Here is a 27,496-nt window from a genome sequence, read left to right as displayed (position 1 = left end):
GTGACAAAATTTAATTATGCTCCTTTAGGAGGCAATAGTACTAATGCACCTGAGCTGCCTTCCAGAAATACGCAGAAAAAAGTTGAAGCAGTCAAAAAATCGAAAAACAAAACAACAGCTAAAACAGCCTCATCACAAACCAAATCATTTGTTAAAAATTTAACTCATCCGCGGACAGCAGCTATTGCAGTATCAAAGGCAATAGCAAAAAAATACACACTACAATCTAAAAGTAAAATAATTCAGACCATTGTTAATAAAACAAAACAAATTGAATCATATGCTCCTTTAAATGATCTGGTTGAGGCGGCTACAAATAACATGACTACACAAACTGTCAATACAAATGAGACACTTATATCTACGATCCCTAAACCGGTACCAGAAAATCAGACCCTAATCGATCGTCATAAGGAAATCAGACATGCCATAGACGATTATATGGCTACTATACCAGCACAGAGAAATTTAAAAACATTCACAAATGAGGTTATATAGACAGCAGCAGATGCTACTACTGCTGACTCTTTCCCAAATGTTGTGAAGTTTGCAGACATTGTATCGAATGAGGACTGTGAGAAAGTGCAGCAAAAATCAAATCACATTGAACCCTCTGGCCAATTACTCATTGAAAAAGACATAAAAAATGTGATACAATCAACAATACTTCAAATTCTAAACGAACAAAATGATTCTGACTGGCACAGAAACCAGAACTACTCCTATTAGTTATTCGAAGCAAGCTCCATTGGACCAATTAAAACAACCTAAATCCGTAATTCGCTCACAAAAACGTCCAGCTGTCCATTCTTTAACATTGGTCTGTCGTCCTCAGCCAGAGATTCAATATAACTTGAATCGTGCCTCTATACTATCCATTTTTAGTGAGATTCCGGCTCTGGACGACATAGGGACAATTGATATAGAGCTAGTAGAATTTAGTGATGCTCCAAACAGATCATCAGTAACCCTATGGTTGAATTCAAGAGTAGTGGTAAACACCATCTGGGCTGTTAAAACACAACTCTTTGACCATGGCTTTGTACTTTTATCTGGGCCTAGCTCTACAGGTATCCCCTATAATAAAATGACAAGTAATCCTTTGACAAAAATGTCATCATCTAAACAAACTTCTGGCTTTCAAGCATGCAAGTGTAGTCAACAGAATGATCAATGTTAGCTAACCTCGGATGACTCTCAAACCTTGACCCTAATTAGCTGGAATTCAAGAGGATTTAAGCATCTCATGAATAATAAAGATTCCAACCTGCAGTTGCACGATGTCATCATGCTGCAGGAAACTTGGTTAATGTCAGCTCCTTCGTGGGATAACTGTGATATCTTCTTGAATCCAGCTAACAGGGGCAGTGCTGGTAGACCCGTTTCTGGACTACTTATAGCAATTAAACAAAGATCCTTTACAAAAACTCATTTATGGTACACACCAAATCCTTTTGTACAGATGCTTAAACTTTTCAGAGACAATGAATTGTATGTCCTCATTAATGTATATTGGAACCCTCTAGGAATATCTGATGACGTGTTTCTTGAAAGCCTGCATGAGGCTTTTGATTTGATCTCCCGTGAAAACAAAAACTTTAAACTAATATTAGCTGGTGATCTAAATCTCCATTGCCTAGAACCAGCAAGACAAACAAACCAGATTTGTTTGTTGAAATGGAATAGATTTGCCAAAGCCAAAAATGTATTCATGCTAAATGGATCTTGTTCGACAGATATTCCGCCAAGGTCAACTTGGAGCAGAGGTCTTCGCTCAGGGATCATAGATTATATCTATGTCAATGAAGAAATGCTGAACTTGACTGAATCCTTTCGAGTCATCCGATCTAACATGAGCAATCAGAATCAACTGAATGCTATTTGGTCTCCTAAATGTAAATTAATAAGTACTCATGATTATCTTCATGGACATCTTATTATAAACACTGCTCGCAATAGACTTATTTGGACAGAAACATCTCTGAGAGCATTCAGTGATTGCTATGCTTCGCAGATGATCAACGATGGAAAAGTCAGAATGCTTCAATTTTGTATCCCGAATTAATGTAAATGTCCCAACCAAAATCTATTGGTCATAAAACCAAGCAAACACCGCATTTACATACCTACAATCATGACATCAGAATTAGAAAAACACAAACTCGCTCTGAAATAAGACAAGCTTTGAAATTGCCTAAATCTGAACGAACTATCGCTCTTACCCAAATTAGAACTAAGGGCCTGATTCATGGAACGTTTTCCTATGGGATTGTGCCATTATAAAACACTTCCATGAATCAGGCCCTAAATATAAGAACTGGGTAAAAGAAATGAAATCTCAACTTTACCAAAATGATGGGAGTCTCATGTAAAAAATATTATCCTCCAAGATTTCTGCTGAATCCTGGAAAATAATAAATCAAGCAACAGCTGGGCATCAAATAGCAGTACAAACAAATGTAGTAAAAGAGGAAACTTGGATTCAGTATTATTCAACCATATACTCTGGATCCTCGTCCTCTATGACCTGCTCCAATCTAAAAATTGGCAATCAGATTTACTTAAAATTTGACAGAGATGATATTTTATATTTCATCCATAAAGCTAGCAGATTAAGAGCACCTGGGCCTGATGGTCTTTCAAACATGACCATAAAGCAATTTCCAGACCTATGGGCTGACATTTTGAACACCATGTTTAGAAATATTCTTCACTCTAAAAAAATACCAATATCCTGGAAACATTCGATCACTATTCCAGTGTACAAAAAGGGTGACCGAGCCAACCCCGCAAGTTACAGACCTATCTCACTGCTTGATGCCCCAAGCAAAATATTTTGCTGCATTATTCTACGAGATTTAAATGAGTGGACTAATTTAAATAACAAGAGAGACCCCTTTAAATCCGGTTGTGTACAGGGACTCGGTACACTACCAAATATGACTGCTATAAATGTACTTAAATCACAATATGCTTCCCAAAAACAACCGTTATATTTTGCTTTTATTGACTTCCGTATGGCTTTCGATTCTATAGATCGAATCTCATTGTTTCAAAAACTAAAATCCTATGGATGTCCGTCGGCCATACTAGCTTTGATAGTACAACTTCACTCTAATACCACCATGCAAGTACGTTTGTCAACAGAAGGTCTTCTATCAGCAAAATTGAATACCTATGAAGGTCTCAAACAGGGCTGTATTATGGCATCCATCCTGTTTAACCTCTTTATTCTAGACATGGGAGCTTCCTTTTTTGACATTGTTTCTGATGCTCCGAGAATTGGAAATCAGCGTATAGCTTGGTTGCTCTACGCTGATGACCTGGTGCTGATTTCCCAGACCCCACTGGGACTACAAAACTTATTATTAGCATTAACAAATTACGTCAATAAGAACAAATTGGTTGTGAATCTTGAAAAATCCCAGATAATGATTTGTAGAGATTCTAGGAAAACTGTAAAATCTGGGTTACAGAACTGGACACTTCACAATGAATCATTGAAAATTGTAACAGAGTACAAATATCTGGGATTAACATTACAGAATACGGTCATGAACCCTATATTTTTCATTAACATACAGTCTAAATTGACATCTTTAATTTCACAGGCAAAAACTTTGGTTTATAAATATGGGAAATTTACATATAAACATCTTTCTTTTTTATGAACAGAAATTAATCCCATCCTCACCTATGAAATCGAATCAATGTTATACACCACAGATAGCGTGTGGAATAAACTAGAAGCACGATTCTTGAAAAATGTGTTTTCTCTCCCTAATAGTACTCCTGTGCCCATTTTGAGATTTGAACTGGGCCTAGTAGCCTTAGCTGGTCCAGTTATCTGCCGAATGTGGTCCTTCTTCAGGAAGTGTCTTTTGGGTTTACAAACCAATAACATGTTGAGTGTGGTAGCCCAGGAATTCATTCCATCCAAACTTGATTTTCCCTTTAAATGGCGTAATTTTGTTCTCAATGCTTTAATAGAAGCAGACATCTCCTTAACGCTTCTACTTGAAAATCAAACACGAGCCAAAAATAAATTCTACTATTGGGACTGGATAAAAAATCGAGAAACATGTTTAAAATATAAAGATTTGGATGCTGCTGGCTTTGGACACAAGAGGCTACGTCATATGTCTTCATATTTATTAAAATGTCCATCGCCAATAATAAGGAGAAAATATATACGTTTTCGATTGAATCTGTGGCCGACTAGAGATATTCTTGCTAGGAGGAAAGTTATACCATCTGAATTAGCACTGAAAAGGAAACGTTACAACATGTAATAGTATCATGCCCTCAACTATATGTGCAATGAAAGAAGCACTTATCTTACATGTTGACTTTATCTGATACTGCAGATGATAAACATATATGGGTGGGACTTTTTTCAAGCACAAAATTCACAGTAATGAAATCAATAGTGCAATATCTTGATGTAATTTATCCTGAGGAAAAAATGAATGAATTAGCTATGTAAATTTGATTTTAGCTGATTATTAGTTATAATTTGAAGTTATGTATCTTATTGTAATTAATGTATAATATGTAGAAGGAAATATTATTTTGTTGTAAATTGAATGTGAAATATTTCTTTTAAAATTCTGTATTTGAAAAGTTGATTTATCAACTATATCAAATAAAACAATTTAAAAAATTGGCTAGACTGGCATTTGGGGGCAGCCAGTCTAGTCCTTTCTTACTGTGGCATGATGACGTATTTTTCTGTCCCTCTATGATAAACTGTTGCTTTATTGTAGATGCCCAGAAGAAAACGTCATGCCACAGTAAGGAAGGGCTTGACTGGCTCCTCAAATGACAGTCTAGCAAAGTAATAGCACTAGGTATGCGCAAACAGATGCACACCTTATCACATGTCTAGAATGGCATTTTGGGTCAGCCAGTCCAGCTCTTTCTTACTGTGGTATGACGTTTGGGCATCCATGATAAACCAAACATGGTTTGTGTTATTACTTGGCTGCACTGGCACTTTGAGGCAGCAAGTCTAGCTCTTTCTTACTGTGGCATGACTTTTTTCCTGGGCATCCTGCCTGGGAAAGCAGTGTTGCTGTTTGCTCCTGCTCTGTGCCTTCCATGCACAATGTGGGGCATAGCAGAAGCACGCCCTGTGTCCCACTCCAGGCTGTTAACTGCATTGCAGGCCCAATAAGGGACAGAGTCAGATGCAGAGCAGGCTGGGGTGCTGTTGCACGTCTCTAGAAATGGCCTCTGCCTGAGAGAGCTTGCTCTCAGCGACCCTGAATATCCTTCATTATCCTGCCCCACGCTGCCTGCCGAATCATATAAACACCAGCATTGTTCAGGCGAGACTGCGGCACTCGTGAGGACAGTTTCTGTGCCTCTGACTCACCAACATCCGCACAAGTGCCCCTATAGCCTGAAGATCCGGTGAAGCAGTTGGGCGTTAAACTACATGCAACCCGGAGGCGAGCACTCCTACACCTTCGCGTCCTGCACCAGTGCTATGCCATAAAGACCGCATATGGAAACTAAGGCACAATAACCATATACTATAATGACATGTCTGATGCAAGGTTTGTTTTCCAAACAAGTCTGATTTATTTCAAAGTATTGTCAGTCAGCCGACTGGGTCTCAACGCCTCACGATGTGTGTTCCCAAACACTGTGAGATGCGAGAGAGGGCGAACAGCGCTCAAGCAGCAATATCTATACATTAGACATATCCTTTGTTAAGGCAATTTGACCTGCCCTCATACATGTCATACAGGCTAGGGTTCAGTGATTGACAATTATGACAATTATGGCACGTTATGACAAGTCTGCATTCAGCCTAAACATAGTTATTTTTGCAAAGGCAGCAGAGACGGCTTTCTGTTATGGGAAACATGGAGCTCTGGCTCGGCAAGGATATTGTGTTCTTAGCAGGGAAACATTCCTTGCTACGTTATCTGTGTGTTTTTGGCTCATGAGCTAAGGGTCAGATAGTTCTGAAGCAGAAAATACCACTCTCCGCGAAGGATGTTTAACTGCCTTTTACAAAAGCGTTTGCAAGACAAACCGGCAACTGGACTACTAATTAGATGCGGCTTCTGCTCGACTTCAAGGACTTAGTGAGATAGAAAAACAATGTATTTCTACGCAGTTTGACATTCCTGTCTGTGTTAGTATTTCAGTGTTCAAGCCGTGGCCTCGCACGGTGTGCAAGTCTAAATCATAGAATACATTTGCAAAGCGTTTTGACAGAAGAGAAAAAGCAAATGGCCGACATTTCACAAAATGGACGCCATTTGGTTACATTGACGATTCTATGATTGCAATGTTTGTCACATGATGCGATTGGCTTTGGGCTAACATATTATACATATTATTCGACTATGGGATTACTTTTCTGATCTAACACCATGAGTCAACTGGACCCCCAGCATGCATACAACCACCACCCAGAGGGAACATCTGTGACAGCGTGGTGGTAATTTTCCTGTTGACATTCCGGCTTGTGTGCCGCGGCTCCTGGGCTGTGGGGAGAAGGCACCGCAGGATTTAGAGCTTTGCTCTTCCTGCTCTGGTGGCTTGGAGACGGCCCGATCCCCTGCGGCCGGCCATCCTACAGCATCGAAAACCCATCAGAGGTCTCCCATGGCCTTGAATAACACCATCTGCCGCCCCACGGAGGACACCAGTGTTAGCACAGACCGGTGAGCCTCTTATTCTGCTGCTGGATGCCCCCCCCAGTTCTCATACATTGGCCCGAGGTTGCACCTCAGCCCGGACCTAGGACTGCAGGACCTGGCTCTTGCCCTTGGGAGCTCCACTGACTGGCCCGCTATACTCCGTACTTCAGCAGCACACCGCCAGGGTCTCCTGCATTATGAAGTCATCTTGCCACTTATAAAGTGCTGCACAGAAACACACGGCCCTACAGGCCTTTGGCACATTGGTTGAAGCCACTGGGAGCGACGTCTGATCTTTGACACTCCCCCACTCCTACTCTACTGGAACATGGGTCTCTGTCTGCACACCCCGCCCAACCGCTGGTTCTGGCTCCCTCCTGTGCCACCTGACCACCTGGGAATGGCACTGGATCGCACAGCCACACTCAGAAGGGCACAGATCTTCCAAATTTGAATATTGCACTGTCCAGGCACATCCTGCTGTCACTGCACCCCCAGACACTGTATCTCCCAATCCTGGCATGACACCACAGTATTAGGCGCAGGCTCGGGCTTTGCCAACACCACCCCACACCTTTGAGTTTCTGGGACAAATATAGGCTTCGCTTCCAATGAGACCTCCACATAGGGGAGTGGTCCTACAGCACCTTAGGCAATATTTCCTCCTCCATGCGGTGTGTGGACCTGATCCCCCTTGACATAATAAAGGGTACTACGCCATCCTGAGAAGTGCACCCTGACTGCAGCCCCCACATTACACCTCTGTCTTGTGCTCTAACGAAATGGGAAACCACAGGAAACAAGCAAAGATGGTCCAGTTCACAAGGCAAGTGCAACCACCCGATGCTCTCCCCTCCACCTCGGCCCCTGCAACGGTCCATATGGCTACACTAAATCAGACATTATTGAGCCTGAAGAACAGCACAGACTCCCTTGGATTGAAAATTGACACGCTGACCTGCAGGGTGGAGACCTCTGCCATGCAGATTGACAAACTCTGCAGGTGTATGACAGAGGCGGAACAGCGGATTGGAGATACAGAGGACAGGTGGTGTCATTGCAACAATTGGTGCGGCAAGTGGAAGCAAATCTAATGACATGGAGGGGAGATCCAGGAGAAACAATATCCGCATCGTGGGCGTCCCAGAGTTTTCCCACATCGACAATATGGAGCAATTTGTTGAAAAACTCCTGGTGGAGATACTCGATCACCCACTACTGTCCTCCATGTTTCTGGGCGCATCACTCCTTGGCTGCCAAGCCACCACTAGGAGCTCCAGACAGACCCATTATTGCCCAGATCTTAAATTACAGGGATAGAGATGTGCTCTTCGGACCTCCAGCGACAGGTGTGAGCTCCGATATGGATCATCTATTATCAAACTTTAGCCAACAAGTCCAGGAGCAAAGGAAAACCTTTCAAGCCATACAGAACAAGTTGAGGAAGAAGAATATCCAGTACGCCATGCTGTTCCCAGCTAAGCTACATGTAGTCCACGAGGGAAAAACCCTATTTTCACTACTCCTGTCTCTGTGGATCATTTTGTCTCGGAGATGCCAGATAGTGAGGCGTCCCACGATGGCCCAGACTGACTGCTGGCATACGTTTCCCCGTCATACGGCAGGCCACCCTCCATCCCCTGAGGGGTCCCCTGCCCTCTCCTACTGGTGAGCAGGCATGATGTTGGAGCACATATAGATGCATCGCTGAAGTGTACGAGCACTGCAGCCCTGTTTGGCACCCCATTGATGTGGCTACCGCGTCTAGTTAAGTAGGTGTTGCTCAGTTGGGATGGGGATTGATCCAGTATGTTTGTTTCTGGCGTGGGTGGGGGGATGTTGGGGAAGTTATTTACTGGGTATGGTGCACAGGTAATCTAGGTAGTCCACTACAACGTCACAATGCCGATGAACGTGGAAGGTGTAAATACCATGAACTGACAGTGACTTTACAGGCCATTGCGATCAGACTTTCAGAACCAAATTTTTATGTCCTGTAATTCTGTAACTGTAATGTCCTGGAACATCAGGGTGGTCACTAATAACAAGAAGCTGAGAATGGTGCTAAATCATGCTAAACTACATGGGGTCAATGTGATTTGTCTGAAGGAGACACACCTTCCTGCAGATGCCCCTCTCCCCGCGGCTAGGGGATGGTGAGTACATCGATATGGGGCTTCCTACTCATCACAATCCAGAGTGGTCACGATTTACATACACCAATCCCCACAGTTCAGCCTACATGAACAACTGCCCGATGTTGAGGGTCGATATCTGTTTATAGCGGGGTAGTGCCTTGGCATGAGGGTTCTGTTTGTTAATATATATGCCCCTAATACCGATTTGCCTGACTTTTTCCAGAATTGTGTAGCACTAACCCATAAATTCCCCTCATATGAAATCATATGGATAGGGGACTTTAACAAGGCCCTGACAGTGGACATGGCCTGGTCCCTCACTGCTCAAACGACACCCCCCAGAGCTGCCATTGCTTGGCCGGACATAGCAGATTCCATGGGACTAGTAGTAGTAGACATGTAGGGGCACACACATCCAGGCGTATGCAAATTCTCATTCTTCTCCGGAGCTCACAGTTCAGCCTCAAGTATTGATTACAAAATGCTCTCCCTCCCCCTCACCCGTAAAATGTTACCTAGGACCCTATCTGACCACTCTCTAGTCCTGACGGTCATTGAAATACCGGCATCGGTGCGCCACCCCCTCAGTGGCGCTTCTGTCCCCGCATCCTCGAGCATGCCCTTTTCCGTAACGAGCTACGAAATGACATTGACAAATATTTTCGTGTCAATGTGGGTTCTGATCCGGACAATCGTACAATCTGGGAAGCCTTCAAATTAGGTATTAGGGGCTGCTGTATCTCCAGTGAGGGCAGGGTTTTAAGTCCCTGAGGATGACTCTCCAACGGCTCGAAGAGGAGATACAGGATTTGGAAAACAAAAAAACATCAGGCACAAAACTGCAGGTCACCGAGATGCTGGTAGATAAATGTTGTGGCTTCTCGGAGATGGCACAAAGAGAGGATACATTCTTCAGGGATCCAAAATTGACAGATAGCTAGGCAGAGGGTGGCAGACCTAGCAGCACCCTAGCCTGGTCGATATGTAGGGAGAAAGCACAGGGTGGTATTCTAAAGATAGCAGACCCCAATGGGGCACTACTCCGTGACACATCCAAAATTAATTTGAGGTTTCAGAACTATTATGCACACCTATATTCATCCCAACTATCTGCATCCTCTGAGGATATCAGGCTATACCTAGATCATATTGCCCTAGGCTGGCTTGACCCCCTTCAGGCAGACCTATTGAATGCTCCACTCTCCACTGAAGAAATAAGCAGGGTTATACAGGATCTTCCCAGTGACAAAGCCCCCAGTCAGGATATCTTCTGTGCTGAGTTTTATAAGGAATATGCAGAGATTCTTACCCCTCAACTGAGTAGCATGTTTGAGGCATCCCTGTCCGCCGGTCTCCTCCCAGAATCCACCCTACTACTCAAGCCTAATAAAGACTCCCAAAACTGCGCCTCATACAGGCCCCTCTCATTGAGCAACACGGATAATAAGATATTGGCCTAACTACTGGCGGACTGGCTTCTCCCTCACATGGGCGCTCTCATCCTCCCTGACCAGGTGGGATTTATACCGGGTAGATCCACGCAGAACAATTTACGCCGCCTTTACTCTGTGATGCACAACATCAACAAAGAGGTCCCTATAGTGGTTGCTGCCTTTGACGCAGAGAAGGCCTTCAACACCATTGAGTGTCCATTCATGTTTGAGGTCCTGCGCAGGTCAGAATTGGGATTACAATATATAAGGTGGATCTGCCTACTATATACCTCCCCGCAGGCAGTAATCCTTACAAACCAGCAGACATCAGAGACAATATTCCCCATGAGAGGAATGCGGCAGGAGTGTCCATTCTCCCCTATCCTCTTTGCCCTGGCAATCGAACCCCTCGCGTGCGCTATCAGAGAATTTCACTCACACAGGGGGGTACAGTTACATTCACATGTCTCTATTATCTCCCCCTACCCAGATGACATGTGATTGTACATTAAACATCCCAAACAGAATCTCCAGCCTCTGGTACAGGGGATCACGAGATTCGGGGGCTTCTCTGGCCTGCGCATTTAACTGGACCAAATCTGAGATCCTACCGTTAACCCATTTGGTCGACCCAGCGGATGTCGGCACTGACTTTTGTTGGTCCCCCAATGTCATTAGATACTTACGGATTATCATCTCCACATCACTCCCCGACTGCTTGAAGATAACTACATAGTAGCCCTTTCACAGTTGCAGCACAAGGTGGAGGTATGGATCTGACTGCCCCTATGCCAGGCCGCCCGTCTAGCCCTGGCTAAGATGGTGGTGGTACCCAAGATGCTATAGATATTCAACAATGTCCCGCTGGTCCCCCTCCATGGTATGACAGACATATGCGCTAAGAGACAAAATCAAGATTACATTTAGAAGACCAATATATATTGATTACTAACATTGGAATTTTCCCTGACTATGTGGTTACATCCAGAAGAACCGAGAGGAGCCCTGTGCCCACCTGATTGAAATTAAGTACTTTAAGCGGCCCCGTTCTCTAAATTGCAGTAAGAAGTCCCCCGGAGGGCCGACCCTGATGGCCCTGTGTGGCCAATTCCTGAAAACATGCAGACCCATCCAATGTGCAGGTGCCAGTCAACAAGGTTTCTTGCAGACATATCATGGAGTATTGGGTTAGCTGATCGCAAATGTCTGAGGAATTCAGCAGATGCGAGTGGCCCCTAGAATTCCATGAGATGCGCAAAAGGCCACTCAAGTTAAAGAGAGGCCTTCGTGTCCTTTAGCTGAATGATTGAGTCTCTAAGAGTCATGGCCAACCACCTCCAGCTTGTGTCATCATTTGGTCAGCCGATTGGCCCATTCTGACATTTTCTACGCTCGGGAAGTCTGGATGAGCAGGCTTTCTCCATTGAATCTGGTTGAGATTGCAAATAAGCAAGGAATTCAATTAATTGCTTTTAACGACGAGGAGCTTCAGTCTTGGGGGGATTTACAGAAGCCCATTAATAAGAGTGTCTGTCCAATTTACACCTTGGTTTTGAAGAACCTATTAGCTTTTAAAATGTGCCCTTCATGTCATCTCAATCTTGATCTCGAGGGGTTAGCAACAACATTACCTGGAAACCTGGATACCAAACACGTTTGTTTGACTGTCCAAAATACATTCAACCATAAGCATACTGTGATCACTATATTGAGTCTCAAGCATCCGAAATTTAAGCACCGCATCTAACAATAATTGCAAGACAAAAATATAGTCTATAGTTGAAGTGTGGGTCCCATTCATCCATGTTGGGGTCAACCTTTCCTGCTCAAAATTTTCACAGGCCAATGATAATCCCCAGTTTGCGAAGAAGCTAAGCCACATTTTCCCTTGCTTCAATTTTTGATTTTCTCTCATTATTCCATTTGTCAAGGTAAAATAGTAGGAGTCTGAATCCTGTGTGGGGTCTAAATCATTGGTGAGGTCAGCATTTAAATCACCTACAACCATAATTTGTAAGCCAGAGTGATTGGACATGTTCACAGAGACAAAATCATTCAGTAATTGCATGGCCTCTATGAGATTACATTTAGAAGACCAATATATATTGATTACTAACATTGGAATTTTCCCAGACTGCATGGTTACATCCAGAAGAACTGAGAGGAGCCCCGTGCCCACCTGATTGAAATTAAGTACTTTAAGCGGCCCTGTTGTCTGAATTGCAGTAAGAAGTCCCCCAAATGGCCGACCCTGATGGCCGTGTGTGGCCAATTCCTGAAAACATGCATAGCCATCCAATGTGCTGGTGCCAGTCAACCAGGTTTCTTGCAGACATATCATGGAGTATTGGGTTAGCTGATCGCAAATGTCTGAGGAATTCAGCAGATGCGAGTGGCCCCTAGAATTCCATGAGATGCGCGAAAGGCCACTCAAGTTAAAGAGAGGCCTTCATGTCCTTTAGCTAAATGATTGAGTCTCTAAGAGTCATGGCCAACCACCTCCAGCTTGTGTCATCATTTGGTCAGCCGATTGGCCCATTCTGACATTTCTGGTTGTCTCATGAGAACTCTTATCTAAGGGCATAGTACCTGTAAAAAAGAACGACATGTCATAACCCATCCTGTTAAAATCCTCTGAGGCTGCTAGAAAATCCTTGTACATTGCCCTTGTATATAAGACCAGGCGGACACAATCATAACGTTCCAGGTGGATAAAATCCACCAATTGAATGTCCGCTGAGGAAATAGTCCTTAAAGATTCAAGTACATTACATAAGGCCAATACTCTAGCCCTTGTTAATGATAACGGACCATCATGATCGAATAAATAATAAAGTACTACGCTCGGGAAGTCTGGATGAGCGGGCTTTTTCCATTGAATCTGGTCGAGATTACAAATAAACAAGGAATTAAATTAATTGCTTTTACGGACCGAGTCGTCCTCGGCTCGACCACGAGGAGCATCGGTCTTGGGGGGATTTACAGAAGCCCTACTATTAAGAGCGTCTGTCCAATTTACAACTTGGTTTCCAACTTCCTGAACTTTAGTAGCCCTGCCATGTTCCACGAGCAACGATTTCAATATCATTCTGACTGTTTTGATTGATTGATATTTTATTTCTATCACGCTCGTACACAAGTGTTTCAGAGTTTAGTTTAGTTTATTTGATAATGCGCACAAAACCCAGGGGTAGCCGGGCGCAGCAGGTACAAGATTACTTAAGCTTAGGTTACATGCATATGGATGATAGGAAACATGTCCAAAACAATACATATATGTCAGTACAAGCAGTAGAGATGATAGCTAACAAGTTACAATGTTATGTATGCAGAGAGGTAGGAAGGTAAGGGCAGAGTGGTAATGGAACCGGATTTCAGGAATATCACGACCGTAAGGTGCAGAGCGCGACAAGGCAAGGGAGGGGAACAGGGGAGAACAAAACAGCGATCTTACTAGACCCAGTGACATTGAGAACGCGCAAGTGCATGGGAGAGGGGGGGGGGGAAAGTGCATGGAAGGGGGGGAGAGGTGGAAAGTGCGAAGCAGAGGGGAAACAGATAAATAACAATAAATAAATAATAAAGGCAACAAACAGTGGTAATGCAGCCAGCAATTTGCAAGTGCTAGGTTTAAGGCAGCAGACAGGGTAGGTCTCATAAGTGCAGGAAGAAAAAGGGGGGGCTGTATGGGTACAGATACAGACCCTAGTGCAAGGGGTGGCCCAGAGGCAGTGTGGGAGGGTGGCAGGATGAGCAGGTACGTAGGCCCTAAAGACAGAGGGTGGCCAGGTACACGGTGCCAAGAGAGAACAGATCAGCAGGGGAGAGGGGGAGCGAAGGCAGAAGAAAAGAGGAAGGTCTTGAGGTGCTTCCGGAACCGGAGATGGTTCTCCTCAAGTTTTAGAGTGGCAGGGAGGCTGTTCCAGAGGGAGGCCCCAGCCAAAGACAGAGATCTACCCCCAGCTCGTTTCTTAGAAAAACAACTGACCCTGAGTGAGTTGGAGGTAGAGGAGCAAAGAGCTCGAGAGGGGAGGGATTTGCGGAGGGATAGCTGAACGTGTTTTGGACCCAGGCCCCAGAAAGCCTTGTGGACAATGCAGAGGGTTTTGAATTTAATCCTTGCATCCTCTGGGAGCCAGTGGAGAGATTTCAGAGCTGGAGAGATACGATCCCAGGCCTTGAGGCCAAGGACAAGTCTTGCAGTCCTGTTCTGGATTAGTTGCAGAGGGCATAGAGTAGAGGCAGGTAGATTTAGAAAGAGTCTATTACAATAGTCCATGCTAGAGAGAACCAGAGCTTGAGATACCATGAGCTTCTGGGGGAAGGAGAGGAAAGGCAGAGTACCTCTGAGGAAGTGCAATCGGAAATTTGACTTTTTAGAAACCTCAGAGATGTGGGCGGAGAAGGAAAGGGTGGAGTCAAAGATAACCCCGAGGTTCTTAGCCTCGCAGGTGGGGGTAGGAGGAGGGCCAAGGGAGGCCGGCCAGAGAGTGAGGGGAAAGGATGGTGAAGGTGTGCTGATGAGGAGGATCTCTGTCTTGCTGGCATTCAGACAAAGATCATTGGTGGCACACCAATCTTGAATGGCAGTTAGGCAATCAGAGATGAGAGAGGGAGAGGAGGTGGCAGAGGGCAGCTTGACAATGAGTTGAGTGTCGTCAGCGTAGCACTGGAAATTTGAGCAGAAAATGGCAATGCAGTGGGCGAAAGTTGCCAGGTATTGGTTGAAAAGCCAGGGCGAGAGGTTAGACCCCTGGGGAAGACCACAGGTAGAGAGGAAGATAGATGAAAGGAAGGACCCAAGTTGGACCTGGGAGGGTCGATCTGAGAGGAAAGAGATCAGCCAGGCCAGAGCCTGATCAGTGATATCCAGGTTTTTACAGAGACGGTTGAGCAGGATGGTATGGTTGACCGTGTCGAAGGCAGAAGAGAGATCGAGGAGGATGAGGACAGATGGAATGTTAGAGTCAAGGTTGGTGAGCAGATCTTCACGGATGTTTAGGAGAGCAGTTTCCGTGCTTCTGGCAGCTCTGAAGCCAGACTGGTGGTCATGGAGACAGCCAACAGAAATTGGAATAAAGGTTAAGCTGAGAGATGGCCAACTTTTCCAGGAGTTTGCCAAGAAAGGGAGTAATGGAAATTGCTGTGGCTTCGGTGTCTAATTCTGCGGACTCTTTTACTACCCTTGACACTCCCAATCCATTCATTACAGAATCTTCCATTACTGCCGTAAGTGGATTGATTTGTAGATATTATTACATCTTTGAATCAATGATATGGGGAATGTCATGGATGCTAAGGCTCCCTCCACCAATTTTCACGAGATCCTGGCCCCCTCCCCAATGTCATGCATTGATTTGGGTACAGAGTCTCCTATTACTTGATGAAGAGGGTACCCTGAGGACTTTCCTATTACCATATCCTTGCTTAGGCTTTCATTTTTAGTAGTTGAGGTTTCTAAGGTGTGTAGAGGCCCAGAGAGGGTATGAGCCTTTGTTGAAATATTTGTTAGTGAGGGGGCTTCTGTAGAAAATCCATTTACCTCCCTACCACTATTTAAAACTGCGGTCGTGGAGGTATGATTGCTCAATTTTTCTTTTCCAGTCAGTGTCTCTTTGGATTTTTCAAAGAAAAAATTAAGAAGATTATTTTGGGAGCTTACTGAAATCGGCTTTGAAGACAGTATTTTCTGTTTGCCCTTAAAGTTTTTGGAATGACTCTTAGATTTTAATGCAGAAGAGAGAGTGTCACTGGCCTGGGTTCCCCCCTCCCTTTGATATCAGATCTTAATATTTACCCTTGCCTTTTCAGTATTCATTTCCGACAGAGGAGGCCCGGCCTGCATAGGAGGGTTATCTATTAGGTCCAAGGCTTTTTTGCTGGCCTCATTTAGTTGACTTAAATCCAGTATACCTTCCTCCCGAGAGGTATTCGTTTGAGGATTTTTTTGAAGAATGCCCTTTGATTTTACAGATTTTTCCCCCTTTGATGTCGGTCAGAGGCTCTTCCCGGGATCTATGTTTTAATACCCTAAAGTACAATCTTTTCCCCTTACGTGAGATAAAAAATCTAGGCGTAACTTCTTCTGACCCACCTGAGTATCTGCTGATTTGTGTGCCTCTCTGGCCAGTTCTCTATCTTCCTCCTCCATAATTTCGGTCTTCTGGGTTGGAGTATCTGGGTTTTCCATTTCTGCTGGTGCCAATAATGAGGGAGGCTCTGTAGAGTGACTTTGTCTCACTATTACATCTAACATTTTGTGTAAAGAGTCTAAGAGAGACAACTGATCTGAATTCTGGCTAGCCAGTTTTATCAGTAAATCTAATTCTTCAGATTTCCCTATTGGCTGATTAGAAGAGGAAGATTGAACCGCCAGAGCATACTTTCGATCATTTAGATCCACAGATGACATCGTTTGGGACGAATTCTCTTTCCTGATATTATCAATAGTTTGAGTACACTTAGACAGCATTAAAGGAGAGACCAACAAAGAAGAAGGAACCAACCTCGTGTTCCTCAAAAGTTCCTGAGTGCAATTAAGGCCCTCTAGCTTACTCACTATTGCAAGAACATCCACTACTCTAGTATTCGGGTCCTTAATTTCCTGATGGGTGCCCTCGTGACCCTTTTCCAAGAGATTTAAAATCCTTGTCAGGACTGGAAATGATATTTCCACTTCTTGGTGCTCTTGCAAGTATGATGAAACGGGGGAAGGGCTGCACTTTGTGGTAGCCTTTGATTAATAGGAGGAAACCTATGCTGTGGACTCGAGCATGAATGCAGCCTCTTTCTAAAATCTGGCTTTTCCGAATCGGACATAGGTGAGATATCAATCTTAGCACCGTTGCCAGTAGACTTCTCCAGCAAGTTACCAAACTGTTGTGCGTTGGAGAAATCAGGTCTCAGGACGAATGAAGTGCCCTGGTCATACTTGTGAAAATGTACATCGTCTATGCCTCCTGCCCTCAGCTGTATTGATGTGGAAGGGCCCAAGGAAAAGCAAATCCGCCTGTCCAATTCCGCATTTTACAACCGGAGCCATCATTGATGTATCTATGGGAGGGTTACTCTGGATGTCTCCCTTTGGGGGTAAAGGACTAGCGGATATCTCCCTGTCCCGAACACTAAGGAAACTTTGATGAACTGACAGATCCGGGTCCAGAACCGTTTTAAGGAGAAATGTCATAGGAGTCCCTTTTTCAAGGTGAACCTCTTCGACTCCATGAGACGTTAAACTAAGGTTGTCCAGAGGTTGTGAGGGGGCTAGGAGGCTCTCCCCCTCCCAATGGTATCTTTTCGTTGCAATGTGGCGCTAGCTCTACACTAGCAAATTGGAGGACCAGTGCCGAATTGCCTAGATAATTCATTTTGTTACCTGCATTCGGCACACTCTCAAGGTCAAAATTATTATCATCAGACTAATCCAATACACTTTCATTAATTTCGTCACCTGTTTTTTTTTTACGCATTTCTTTTTTTCATAAATATGTAAGACCTCAGTTTACCACTCCTCAACGATCCCGCCATGTTTGTAAAGGGCTGTGAAAGCCTACCCCTCAACACACACAGCCGGCTCAATGTGAGAAGTGTAACCCACAGGCCTTACGTCCCAGAGTAGGAAACTCAATAAACCTGCAAAAACAAACAATGAACTGAATGGACACGGGCTGAACGTGAAAACTGCCCATGATGATTCACTGAAACTGCACAGAGCCCACCCCTTCCTTCTGTCAGAGAGTTCTGGATGGAATACTGATTAGCAGAGTCACCTATGGCTCACTAATTATCCCATTGAAGTGGTTAGTCTGCCTAAGAGTGACCCTCAGCAATTCTTACAGGTGGTTTAAATACAGCCAAAGCTCAAGAGAACACTTCTCCCTATCCTGGGAGCAGTTTGTAAGAAGTATGTGAGCCGACACTAGTGCATAGAATAGTCGGCCCGTACTCACTATTTTAGGATACAAGTTTCTATGCCTCCTCAGACTCCCAAAGGAGCCACCCTTCACAAACAGGCGATTAGTCATAAAACACAAACTGTCGCAAACAAGAAGGAGGAGTGGCTCAGGCGGGAATTTTAAAGGTTACCAAAATGCCTTTACTCGAGTCAAAATCAGAAGCTGCAGCCGCTTGCCACCCCCGCACACCGGAACAGCCTAACAGCCACTTGAGGTCCACTTCGGGTGCGCGAGCGGGTGCGCGAGAGATGCAGTACTTGTAGGGAATGCTGGCAGGGCAGTAGGCGGAGCACACAGTGAATAGGGAGGAGCTGTGAAGGAAACAAGCAGGAAGAACAAATTAAATAGTGCGCCCGCAAAGTCCTGAGCAAAAAGCACAAAGTCCAAAGGACAAAGTCCTTTCTTCCAAATGTAAAGTAAAGTATATATGTACTTTACTGCGAAATCCTTTACTGCAGGAAATATCACGTTACGAGCAGGCTCAACCTTCCTCTCCCTCTCCCTGACAGCAGTCAGGCACGAGTCTCACAGCCTAACAGCCACTTGAGGTCCACTTCACTTGTTATATCCCCAGGCACCAGTAGTTTTGCCAAGGTTTCACTCCTTCACTTGTTATATCCCCAGGCACCAGTGATTTTTCCAAGGTTTCATTCCATCAATTGTTATGTATTTTAACCCTTAGTATTCAATACTTCTTTCTTGATATGTATCAAAACCATATTTTCTCGTTTTTTCAGAAGATAAATTATGATTTGATGAATTGTGTAGGCCGCTTTTATTAACATGTGTAATATGTTTTCTTTTTCTTTGGGTCAGAAAACGTACAGAGACTTTAGGTTGCAAGGTGTGCTTGAAGGAACACTAAACAATAAAACCTATGAGACCATCCACAGCCGTTTGACAGTGGAAGAGGCCACGTTGTCTGTGACCGATGGGAGCGGCCTTCAGGGAATAACCATGAGGGACAGCGATGAAGAGTAATTTGTGAATGGAGAGCGAATGCCTTACATTGAATGTTCACTTTGTAACGCCACATGTTTTTATATTATCTGTCTTATAGATACGCCTTCATCAGTGGCATTCATTTTTTTTTAAAAGAAATGTAAAAAATATGTTTTAGAAAATATAAAGCCAAGGAATTTTTGAAGATTCTATGTTGTATCGTTGAATCGTTTACAGTTGTGAGGCGACAAAGGCATACATTGTGACCTCCACTTCTGTTTTTTTACTTTAATATAGTCATCTATATTTTGATTTCAGATCTTAAATGAAAACAAGTCATGCATAAAAAACAGGAAATGTGCCTCACTAAATGAATGGATAAAAAAAATATTTGTTTGGAATAGAACTGTGCCATTTGGTCAGACTTTTTATTGTTGTTCATGCATATGTTATTTCATTAGCTCTGTGCTTCCAGTTTGTATACAACAGTATCAAACTTTAATGGTGTAAAGAAATAAAATAAACATAATGTGATTTGATTGAGGTTCCAGTCATCCCTGCATTACAGGTATGTGATAAAAAGGTGATATTCTGTAAACCAGCCTGATTCCATGATTCTCGTGAGCAGTAAGCGTGTTAATTAGCACATCTCACTGCGCCATATCTCCACGCCCAGGCACCACGACTATTCCGATATGGGCCTGGGCGTCTTCGTAAAGCACGAGGGAATCGTTATTTAATGAAAATGCTGCCGAGATGAAAACAAAACGCACGTGCTGACTACAGTCAGCAAATGCAAAGCAATATGGTGACAGGTGGGTCCTGCACTGCAATTGTTTATCTTTGTTTGCAGAAGAGTGCATACTGCCATCCATAGTACAAACATGGATGGCAGTATGCACTCTTCTGCAAACAAAGATAAACAAATGCAGTGCAGGACCCACCTGTCACCATCTGCACAACCAAACAACCGTGTGCTTCTTGTGGCACTCCTCCTGTATGTGTGCTTCTTGTGGCATTCCTCCTGTACGGCACCAATTTGGAAGCATACTTCTGTGCCAATTTCAGGCAGTTCTGAAATTGGAGGAGTGCCATAAGACTACCCATGCAAAGGGACAGGTAACGAAAGTGCCAGTTGCTAGGCCGGTTTTCAGCCCTTCCTAGCAACCGGCACCCATATTCTGAAAGTGGCACACTGAGGCCCATATTCTGAACTTGGAGCAGTGGAAGGTGCTAAACAGCACAATTCACTGCGCCAAAAGAGGACGCTGAGGCTCCACTAGTATTCTCAAGTGGGCCTGGGCGTCCTCGTAGAGCATGACAGTGCACTGTGTGAATTGCACCTGTTTTTAGTTGTAATGGGCGCAATCCAATCTCGGCAGCATTTTTGTAAAATAACGACATATTTGTTATTTTACAAAAATGCTGCAGAGAACACAGGTATGTATGAACACGTTCCTATACACCAAAGTGAGCAGCTTCAGCATTGCAGGATGTTGAAGCTGCTTACTTTGGTGTATAGAAAAGTGTTCATATACACCCATGCAGTGTTTATGAACACTTTCATTTAAATCGAGCACCTTCAACGTTGCACGATGCAATGGTGAAGCTGCTCGGTTTGGTGTAAATGAAAGTGTTCATATACACCCGTGTGTTGTATATGAACACTTTCATGTACACCAAAGCAAGCAGCTTCAACGTTGCAGCAACGCTGAAGCTGCTTGCTTTGGTGTACATGAAAGTGTTCATATACAACACACGGGTGTATATGAACACTTTCATTTACACCAAACAAGGCTTCTTGTGGCACTCCTCCAGTTTAACGCCACCAAAAGGGTACCGTATATGTGCGCTAGTTTAGCGCACATATTAAACTGGTGGAGTGCCACAAGAATAGCCTTCCAAAAAGCCAGTTTACAAATGTGGTGGTTGCTAGGTTGGTTTCCAACCCATCCTAGCAACCGCCACATGTATTCTGAAAGCGGAACATTCCTTCTGACTTTGGAAGAATGCGCCACCTTCAGAATAGGTCTTAAGTACCGAAAAGGTTGTTAACCCTTTTAACATCCTTTTCTGTACTTAACACCTTGATGAGAATATGGGCCTCAGTCTGACTTCGGAAGAATGTGCCACCGTCAGAATAGGTGTTAATTACTGAAAATTACATTACCTCTTTTTACGACATTTTCGGTAATTAACACCCATTTTTAGAATCGGGCCGTGAGTAAGGAATGATTAGTCCACTTCCAAACCTCTGTAGTAGCCTTGGTGTTGTTCAGCCATCCAATTCTTCTATTACAAATGTGATTTTGACATACTGCAGCCCTGTAAAGGTCGGCAAATGTGACGCTGTTGATCAAATGCAAACCTTAACCTGTTCTGCCTAAGCCCCTGTTTTCATCGCTTTCTTACCTTACACTCAATTCATTCCGAAATATTGGACTCTATTGCTTATTTTTATTTATTTATAGGTTTATAAAGCGCTGAAAGCCTGGAGGCATCGGGTGCAGAAACATAAAAACAAGGTTAGTAACAAATAGTGAACACGACAGAAAGACCTAACCTAAGCTATCCTCTCAGGGAGGTGAGGCCTGCTTATTACTTGAAAAGATATGTCTTTAGGCTTTTCCTAAATGCCATATAGTTGGATTCCAATCTGATACTTAGCGGAAGATTAATCAACTTTTTTGCAGCCAGCATGAGGAAGGCTCTTCCCAAGCTATTAGCTCGTTTGAGGGCTGGTACTGCAACCATACCCAATTCCTGGGACCTCTGGTCGCGCTTCGGGATGTATTGGACAATGTCTTCCTCGAGATACGCAGGTGCGTTCCCATGTAGGCATCTGTGTACCAGAGTAAGGGATTTGAATTGAATCCTATCCTCCACTTTTAACCAGTGGAGGGCTCTTCTGTCTGCCGTGATATGATCACTTTTATTCTTTCTTTTTATTATTCTGACTGCATTGTTTTCCATAACCTGGCATTTAGCTACACAGCACTTGTTAGCACCTACCAGTAGCGCGTTCCCGTAGTCTAGATGGGACAGAATGGTGGCCCTTGCGATGGTGGCGCAGTTCACTTCATTCAGGATTGGTTGTATTGCTCTCAAAACACTTGTGTATAGGCGCGTTATAAATGCCATATCATATTATTGCTCTGAGAAGGCATAGGTGGTAAAGATTGCTCTTATGGAGATGTTGTACCTGTGCATCTGCTCCCATTGAGACTTCCAAGACGAGCCCAAGGGTTTCACCTTCCCAGACACCTGTATACGAATGTCATTAATGCAAAAAGCCTTGTATTCTTGTCCTAGTTTGGCACGGGCCTGGTGGGTGCTAAAAACCATCAACTCAGTTTTTCTGCCGTTGAGGCACATCCAGTTTTCCTCCATCCATTTCTCTATGATGTTATATATAGTTGCTATTTTGTTGTTGTCCTCACTGTAATTGCCGCACAGTTCCACCACCAACTGGTTATCGTCAGCGTAGTTGGTAAAATACACTCCGATACCTTTGAGCACCTCACAGAGACATCTCCTATAGAGATTAAAAAGGAGAGGTGATTGACTTGATCACTGCAGGACACCATACCGAATGGGTGCTGTTTTTGAAAATGTGTCCCTCCAGTGAATTTTGGCTTCTCTGTCTGCAAGGAAAGAAGCCAACCATGCAGTGGCCTCCTTAGAACAATGTGCCACTTGCACCAATGCCTTTTGGAGTAAATGATGGTCGACTAGGGTGAACGCTGCACTCAGATCCAAGAGCATTAGTAGCCCTGCCTTATCCTTATCTAACAGACTAAGCATGTGGGTTTCCAGGTCTAACATCGTCGTCTCTGCACTGTGTGCAGCTCGAAAACAGGATTGTTGAACATACAGTATGTTATTTATTTCAACATGCTTTTGCAATTGAGCTGTAGCAACTTTGTCCAGAACTTTAAGTAAAAAGTTGCAGTTCGTGATCGGTCTCATATTCCCTGGTTCTTCATGGTCTAACCCTGTTTTTATTTTGTTGCAGCGGCGTGATGGTGACCAATTTTATGCTTTTCGTAATAGTTCTGTCTCTAAAAGAGGTGTTCACTATATTAGTTAGCACTGGTGTGAAAATCTCCTTGTTATCTCGTATGATTTTCGGGGTAGGATGTTTTCGACACATGATGTGGGCTTCATGGCTGACAAAACTTTGATCATCTCCTCTGTCATTATGGGGAGAAACTGGAAGCTATCTAGCTGTGTCTGGGGATGTTACCATTGTGTTATGGTTGACTGTGCATTGGATGAATTCCGTGATGCTATAATTGACTCCCTGGCCTTCTGGATTTTATTGGCGAAAGCCTCTTGTACATTTTTGCAGTCCTCCTGGGAGGGGGAGAAAGGTGGTTACAGGGCTTTAGGTTTGTCTATGTACTTTAAGATTTCAAATGGTGAAATTCGACGCCAGTGTAATCTAATCATTATAGACATTTTTCTTGGCCTCACTGAACCCTCTCTTATAAAGTTTTTTTGGTGCATTTCCACAACTCTTCTTTGGCTTGTGTGGGATGTTTGAGCCACCTCTTCTCCCTATATAATTCCCAAGTCATCATCCTGGGTGATTTTAATCTAGGACTCTTTGATCCTAATGACCTAAAAGCGAATGCTCTCAAGGACACTATCACAGAACTAGTGTTTACCCACAGAATACACAACCCCACCCACTCAAAAGGAAGAACAATAGACTGGTTAGCAGACCTAAATTGTAACATCGACCTACTCTCCAACACACCCTGTGCCTGGACAGACCTCCACCTAATCTCTTTCTCTATCAAATCTCCCGAGAAACTGATACCACTCACCCTCGCACCAGCCATGATGACAAGAAATAAACGTAACCTAACGCTAAGGAAAGCTCATACCATTACTAAAACCCATTACACATCCCATAGAAACACACTCAGACCCATCAGTCCTAGTTGACCTATACAACGAGACAATGGCTAGGGAAATCAACACTATAGCACCACTCAAACTGCGAAAAGCCAAACCCTGTGCTCACCTGAACAATTGGTACACACCACACCTAAAAAATCTTAGGAAAATGAAAAGGACTGCTGAATCACATTGGAAGAATAACCCCACACCTACCAATAAGGACACCTTCACCGCAGCCTCCATTAATTACAAGCTAGCAATTATCCAAGGGAAAAAAGATAATTTTAATGAACACATTACCAACGCCAAATCCAGCACTAAAGAATTATTCAACATCATGAAAGAGTTGGAATCCCCAGCACCACCTCCAGACATCTGTACTAAAGATGCTGAATGGTGCACAAATATACAAAATGCACTTCAAAATAAAATCTCCCTACTTCAGAATAAAATAGAGAGCAAAAAGAGTATCTTAATTGACCCACAACTCCATTCTGAGACTCCCAAGTCTACCAAGAAGGACTTACCATAATTTAACTTCACCCCTTTGTCTATCAAAGAGGTTGAATCTATCATGCTAAAACTCAATCCATCTAACTGCCAAGGTGACTCCTGCCCAGCACCTCTTATTAAGAAATCTACCAAAGAGTAAGCCGCCTTCATCACAAACTTCATAAATGCCTCCTTTAAATCAAATACATTACCCACCAACTTAAAGGATGCTTGGGTATTCCCCCTGCTAAAGAAACCAACTTCAGACCCATCTAACCCATCCAACTATAGGCCTATCACAACGGTGCTCTTTTTATGAAGAATTCTATATAGGGCAGCTTATTTGCAGATACAACAACACCTTGAATCAAACAACCTACTAGGACTCAGGCAATCAGGTTTTTGGCCCAAGCATGGGACAGAATCAGCTCTCATCAATTTAAAAACCCAGATCCAAGTGTTGAAGGACAATGGGAAAGTAGCACTGCTTCTCCTCCTCGACCTTTCAGCGCATTTGATCTAGTGAATCATGACATCCTCTGCAAACACTTATCATCAACCGCTTACTTTTCTGACCAAGCCAATGCCTGGATCCAATCCTTTCTCAATAACAGATCTATGAGGGTCTTTGCACCCACAGCATCTGCCCTACCAACTCCAATCACCTGTGGAGTTCCCCAGGGATCTAGCATTTCCCCAACTCTCTATAATGTGTTCAACAAGCCTCTTTTTGATAGACTTGATGATCTGGGAGTATTATATATGAACTACGCAGATGATACCCAGATACTTGTACCCAGTGGCGTTGCCAGGAATCAAATTTAGGAGGGGCACAGAGGGGGCCAAAGACAAAAGTAGGGGGTGCACAGAAAAAAGTAAGGGGAGAACATGGTCACTGCTCATCTTAGGTAGGGGGGCAGACGGGGGGCACATGGTTTCACAGGGGGGGGGGGCGGCTCCCCCAGACCCCTTCCTAGCGAAGCCACTGCTTGTACCTATCGCTGGCGATCACACTATAGACAGTAATACCCTGAATAATATCTATATCATAATACAAGCCTGGATGGTGACACATGGATTGTGCTTAAATGACGATAAAACTGAGCTACTCCTTCTAGGATCTCCATCTAAACTCAACAAACTAGGATCTATCTTCAACTCATTCACCATAGATGGTAATTGAATCAAAGCCGCAAAAGCAGTGAAAACACTGGGCTTCTACATCGATTCAGCACTAACATTAAACAGACAAATCAATGCTATGGCATCATCCACAGCCCACACATGCAAACTTATTATGGCTTGCCGACCTTATCTCACAATGCTGAACTGCATTACACTAGCCAGAGTATTAGAACTTTCAAAGGCCGACTACTGCAATGCACTATACCTCGGCACATCCCAATACAACCTCAACAAATTGCAAGTCATGAAAAATAACGCAGTCAGAGCAGCTCTAAATGTACCTAGGAACCAACACATCTCCGCAGCCAGACAAGACATACATTGGCTCAACATCAAGCAAAGAATTGATTTTAAAACTCTATCCCTTACACATAAATACTTAGCCAACGAAGCACCTCCCTACCTCTCCAATAACACTAACAAAATGACCAGCACCAGACCCTCTAGATCAGCCCAAGCACACTGTGTCATTATCCCTCACTTTAAGCAACAATGTGCAGGAGGTAATAGTTTTCATGTCTTAGCAGCTAAAAAATTGAATGCTCTACCCACTGTCCTGAGGGAGGAACCAGCATTCCTACCCTTCTGCAAAAAGGCAAAAATATGGCTGTGAGAACAAGTCCTCCCAGGGATGCCTAAATTTGCGGTACATAGACAGCCCATTGTGTATATATGTAAAGCTAGATATTGTTTTTTATCTATTGCCCGTATGTATATCTGTAAATCCTTTTATACTGAATATGCTCATTATCACTGTTTTATACGTATATATGAATGCTTTTATCATTATCCCAGACTTATATGTTTATATGTATGCTTTTATCATGCCTAATGCCTGTATGTATTACTCACTCATGTATGAACAGCGCCCAGATGCCTGAGAGCTGGGCCTCTTTCCTGCGCTATACAAATAAACAAACTCAAACTCAAACCTAGTCACGACTCTGGTTGCCTTGGTAGCGCCCTAACAAACCTTACTGGGTGTGTTTACCAAGGGGGTTTATGATTGGAGGCCGGCGGCACCGGCGAAGACCGGCTTGGTGGTTAAATGCGGCGCTGAAGCACCTGATGTTCCACTATATGCCACGCTGCGACTCATGAGCGCTGTGCCCAGGAGCGGTGTCGCGCAATCTATGTAAGTCCCAGCAAGTGTGGCACGAGATTGCTGGTATAGGATCAAGGCAGACGGCTAACAAGCCTGCAACAACTAACAGTTCTCAGTTGGCAAAGCGATTGAGCAGTATCAACACTGAATCACTACACGCCCAATATGAAACATGACTGTTTTAAACAATTCACAGTGTGTGTTGGTGTTAAAGGCTAAAAGCTTTTTAAACGTAGAAAAGCTTGTTGTCTCTAAGCCTAATATTGCAAATCAAACTTCAGCAAAAGCAACTTCAGTAACTACGAACACAATCCTAAAGATACAGATCAGGTATTTAGCAACAGCTCTGAAAATTAAGCAAGTCAAACAGACGTACAGCGAACACAACCTAGTCACCACTCTGGTTGCCTTGGTAGCACCCTAACAAACCTTCTCAAAGATGGATATTGGCCGCAGTTTGCCTGTTCAGACCAAACATGGTATTTTTGCAGACTATATTGAAGATTCAAGTGAATTCAGTAAAAACAAATCTTTGTTTAAACAACACATACTGTGAGGAACCTGAGGGCATCCTCACTTTTCCCCGTGGCCCTCCTCTCAGGTGGCCAGCGAAAAGGCCATCATTTTTGGATACCGACCCTGGGGTTGGATATGCGAGGGAGGATCACCTGGGTGGAGG

General features: G+C 43.8%; 1 protein-coding gene across 5 annotated transcripts in view; it reads left to right on the top strand.

Moving 5' to 3' along the window:
- Positions 1-19,666, top strand: part of CADPS2 (calcium dependent secretion activator 2) — a 2,822,196-nt gene extending 2,802,530 nt beyond the window's left edge. For all 5 annotated transcript variants that reach the window (XM_069629098.1, XM_069629097.1, XM_069629096.1 and 2 more), the window contains one exon: positions 19,002-19,666. In XM_069629098.1, the coding sequence (XP_069485199.1) occupies positions 19,002-19,166 (165 nt within the window). In that variant the 3' untranslated portion in view covers positions 19,167-19,666. The remainder of the gene's footprint in view (positions 1-19,001) is intronic.
- The last annotated feature ends 7,830 nt before the right edge of the window (positions 19,667-27,496 follow it).

This window comes from Ambystoma mexicanum, chromosome 12, assembly GCF_040938575.1.
Source record: "Ambystoma mexicanum isolate Mex_15411 chromosome 12, UKY_AmexF1_1, whole genome shotgun sequence".
NCBI lineage: Eukaryota > Metazoa > Chordata > Amphibia > Caudata > Ambystomatidae > Ambystoma > Ambystoma mexicanum.
This window is presented reverse-complemented; position numbering and strand designations above follow the sequence as displayed.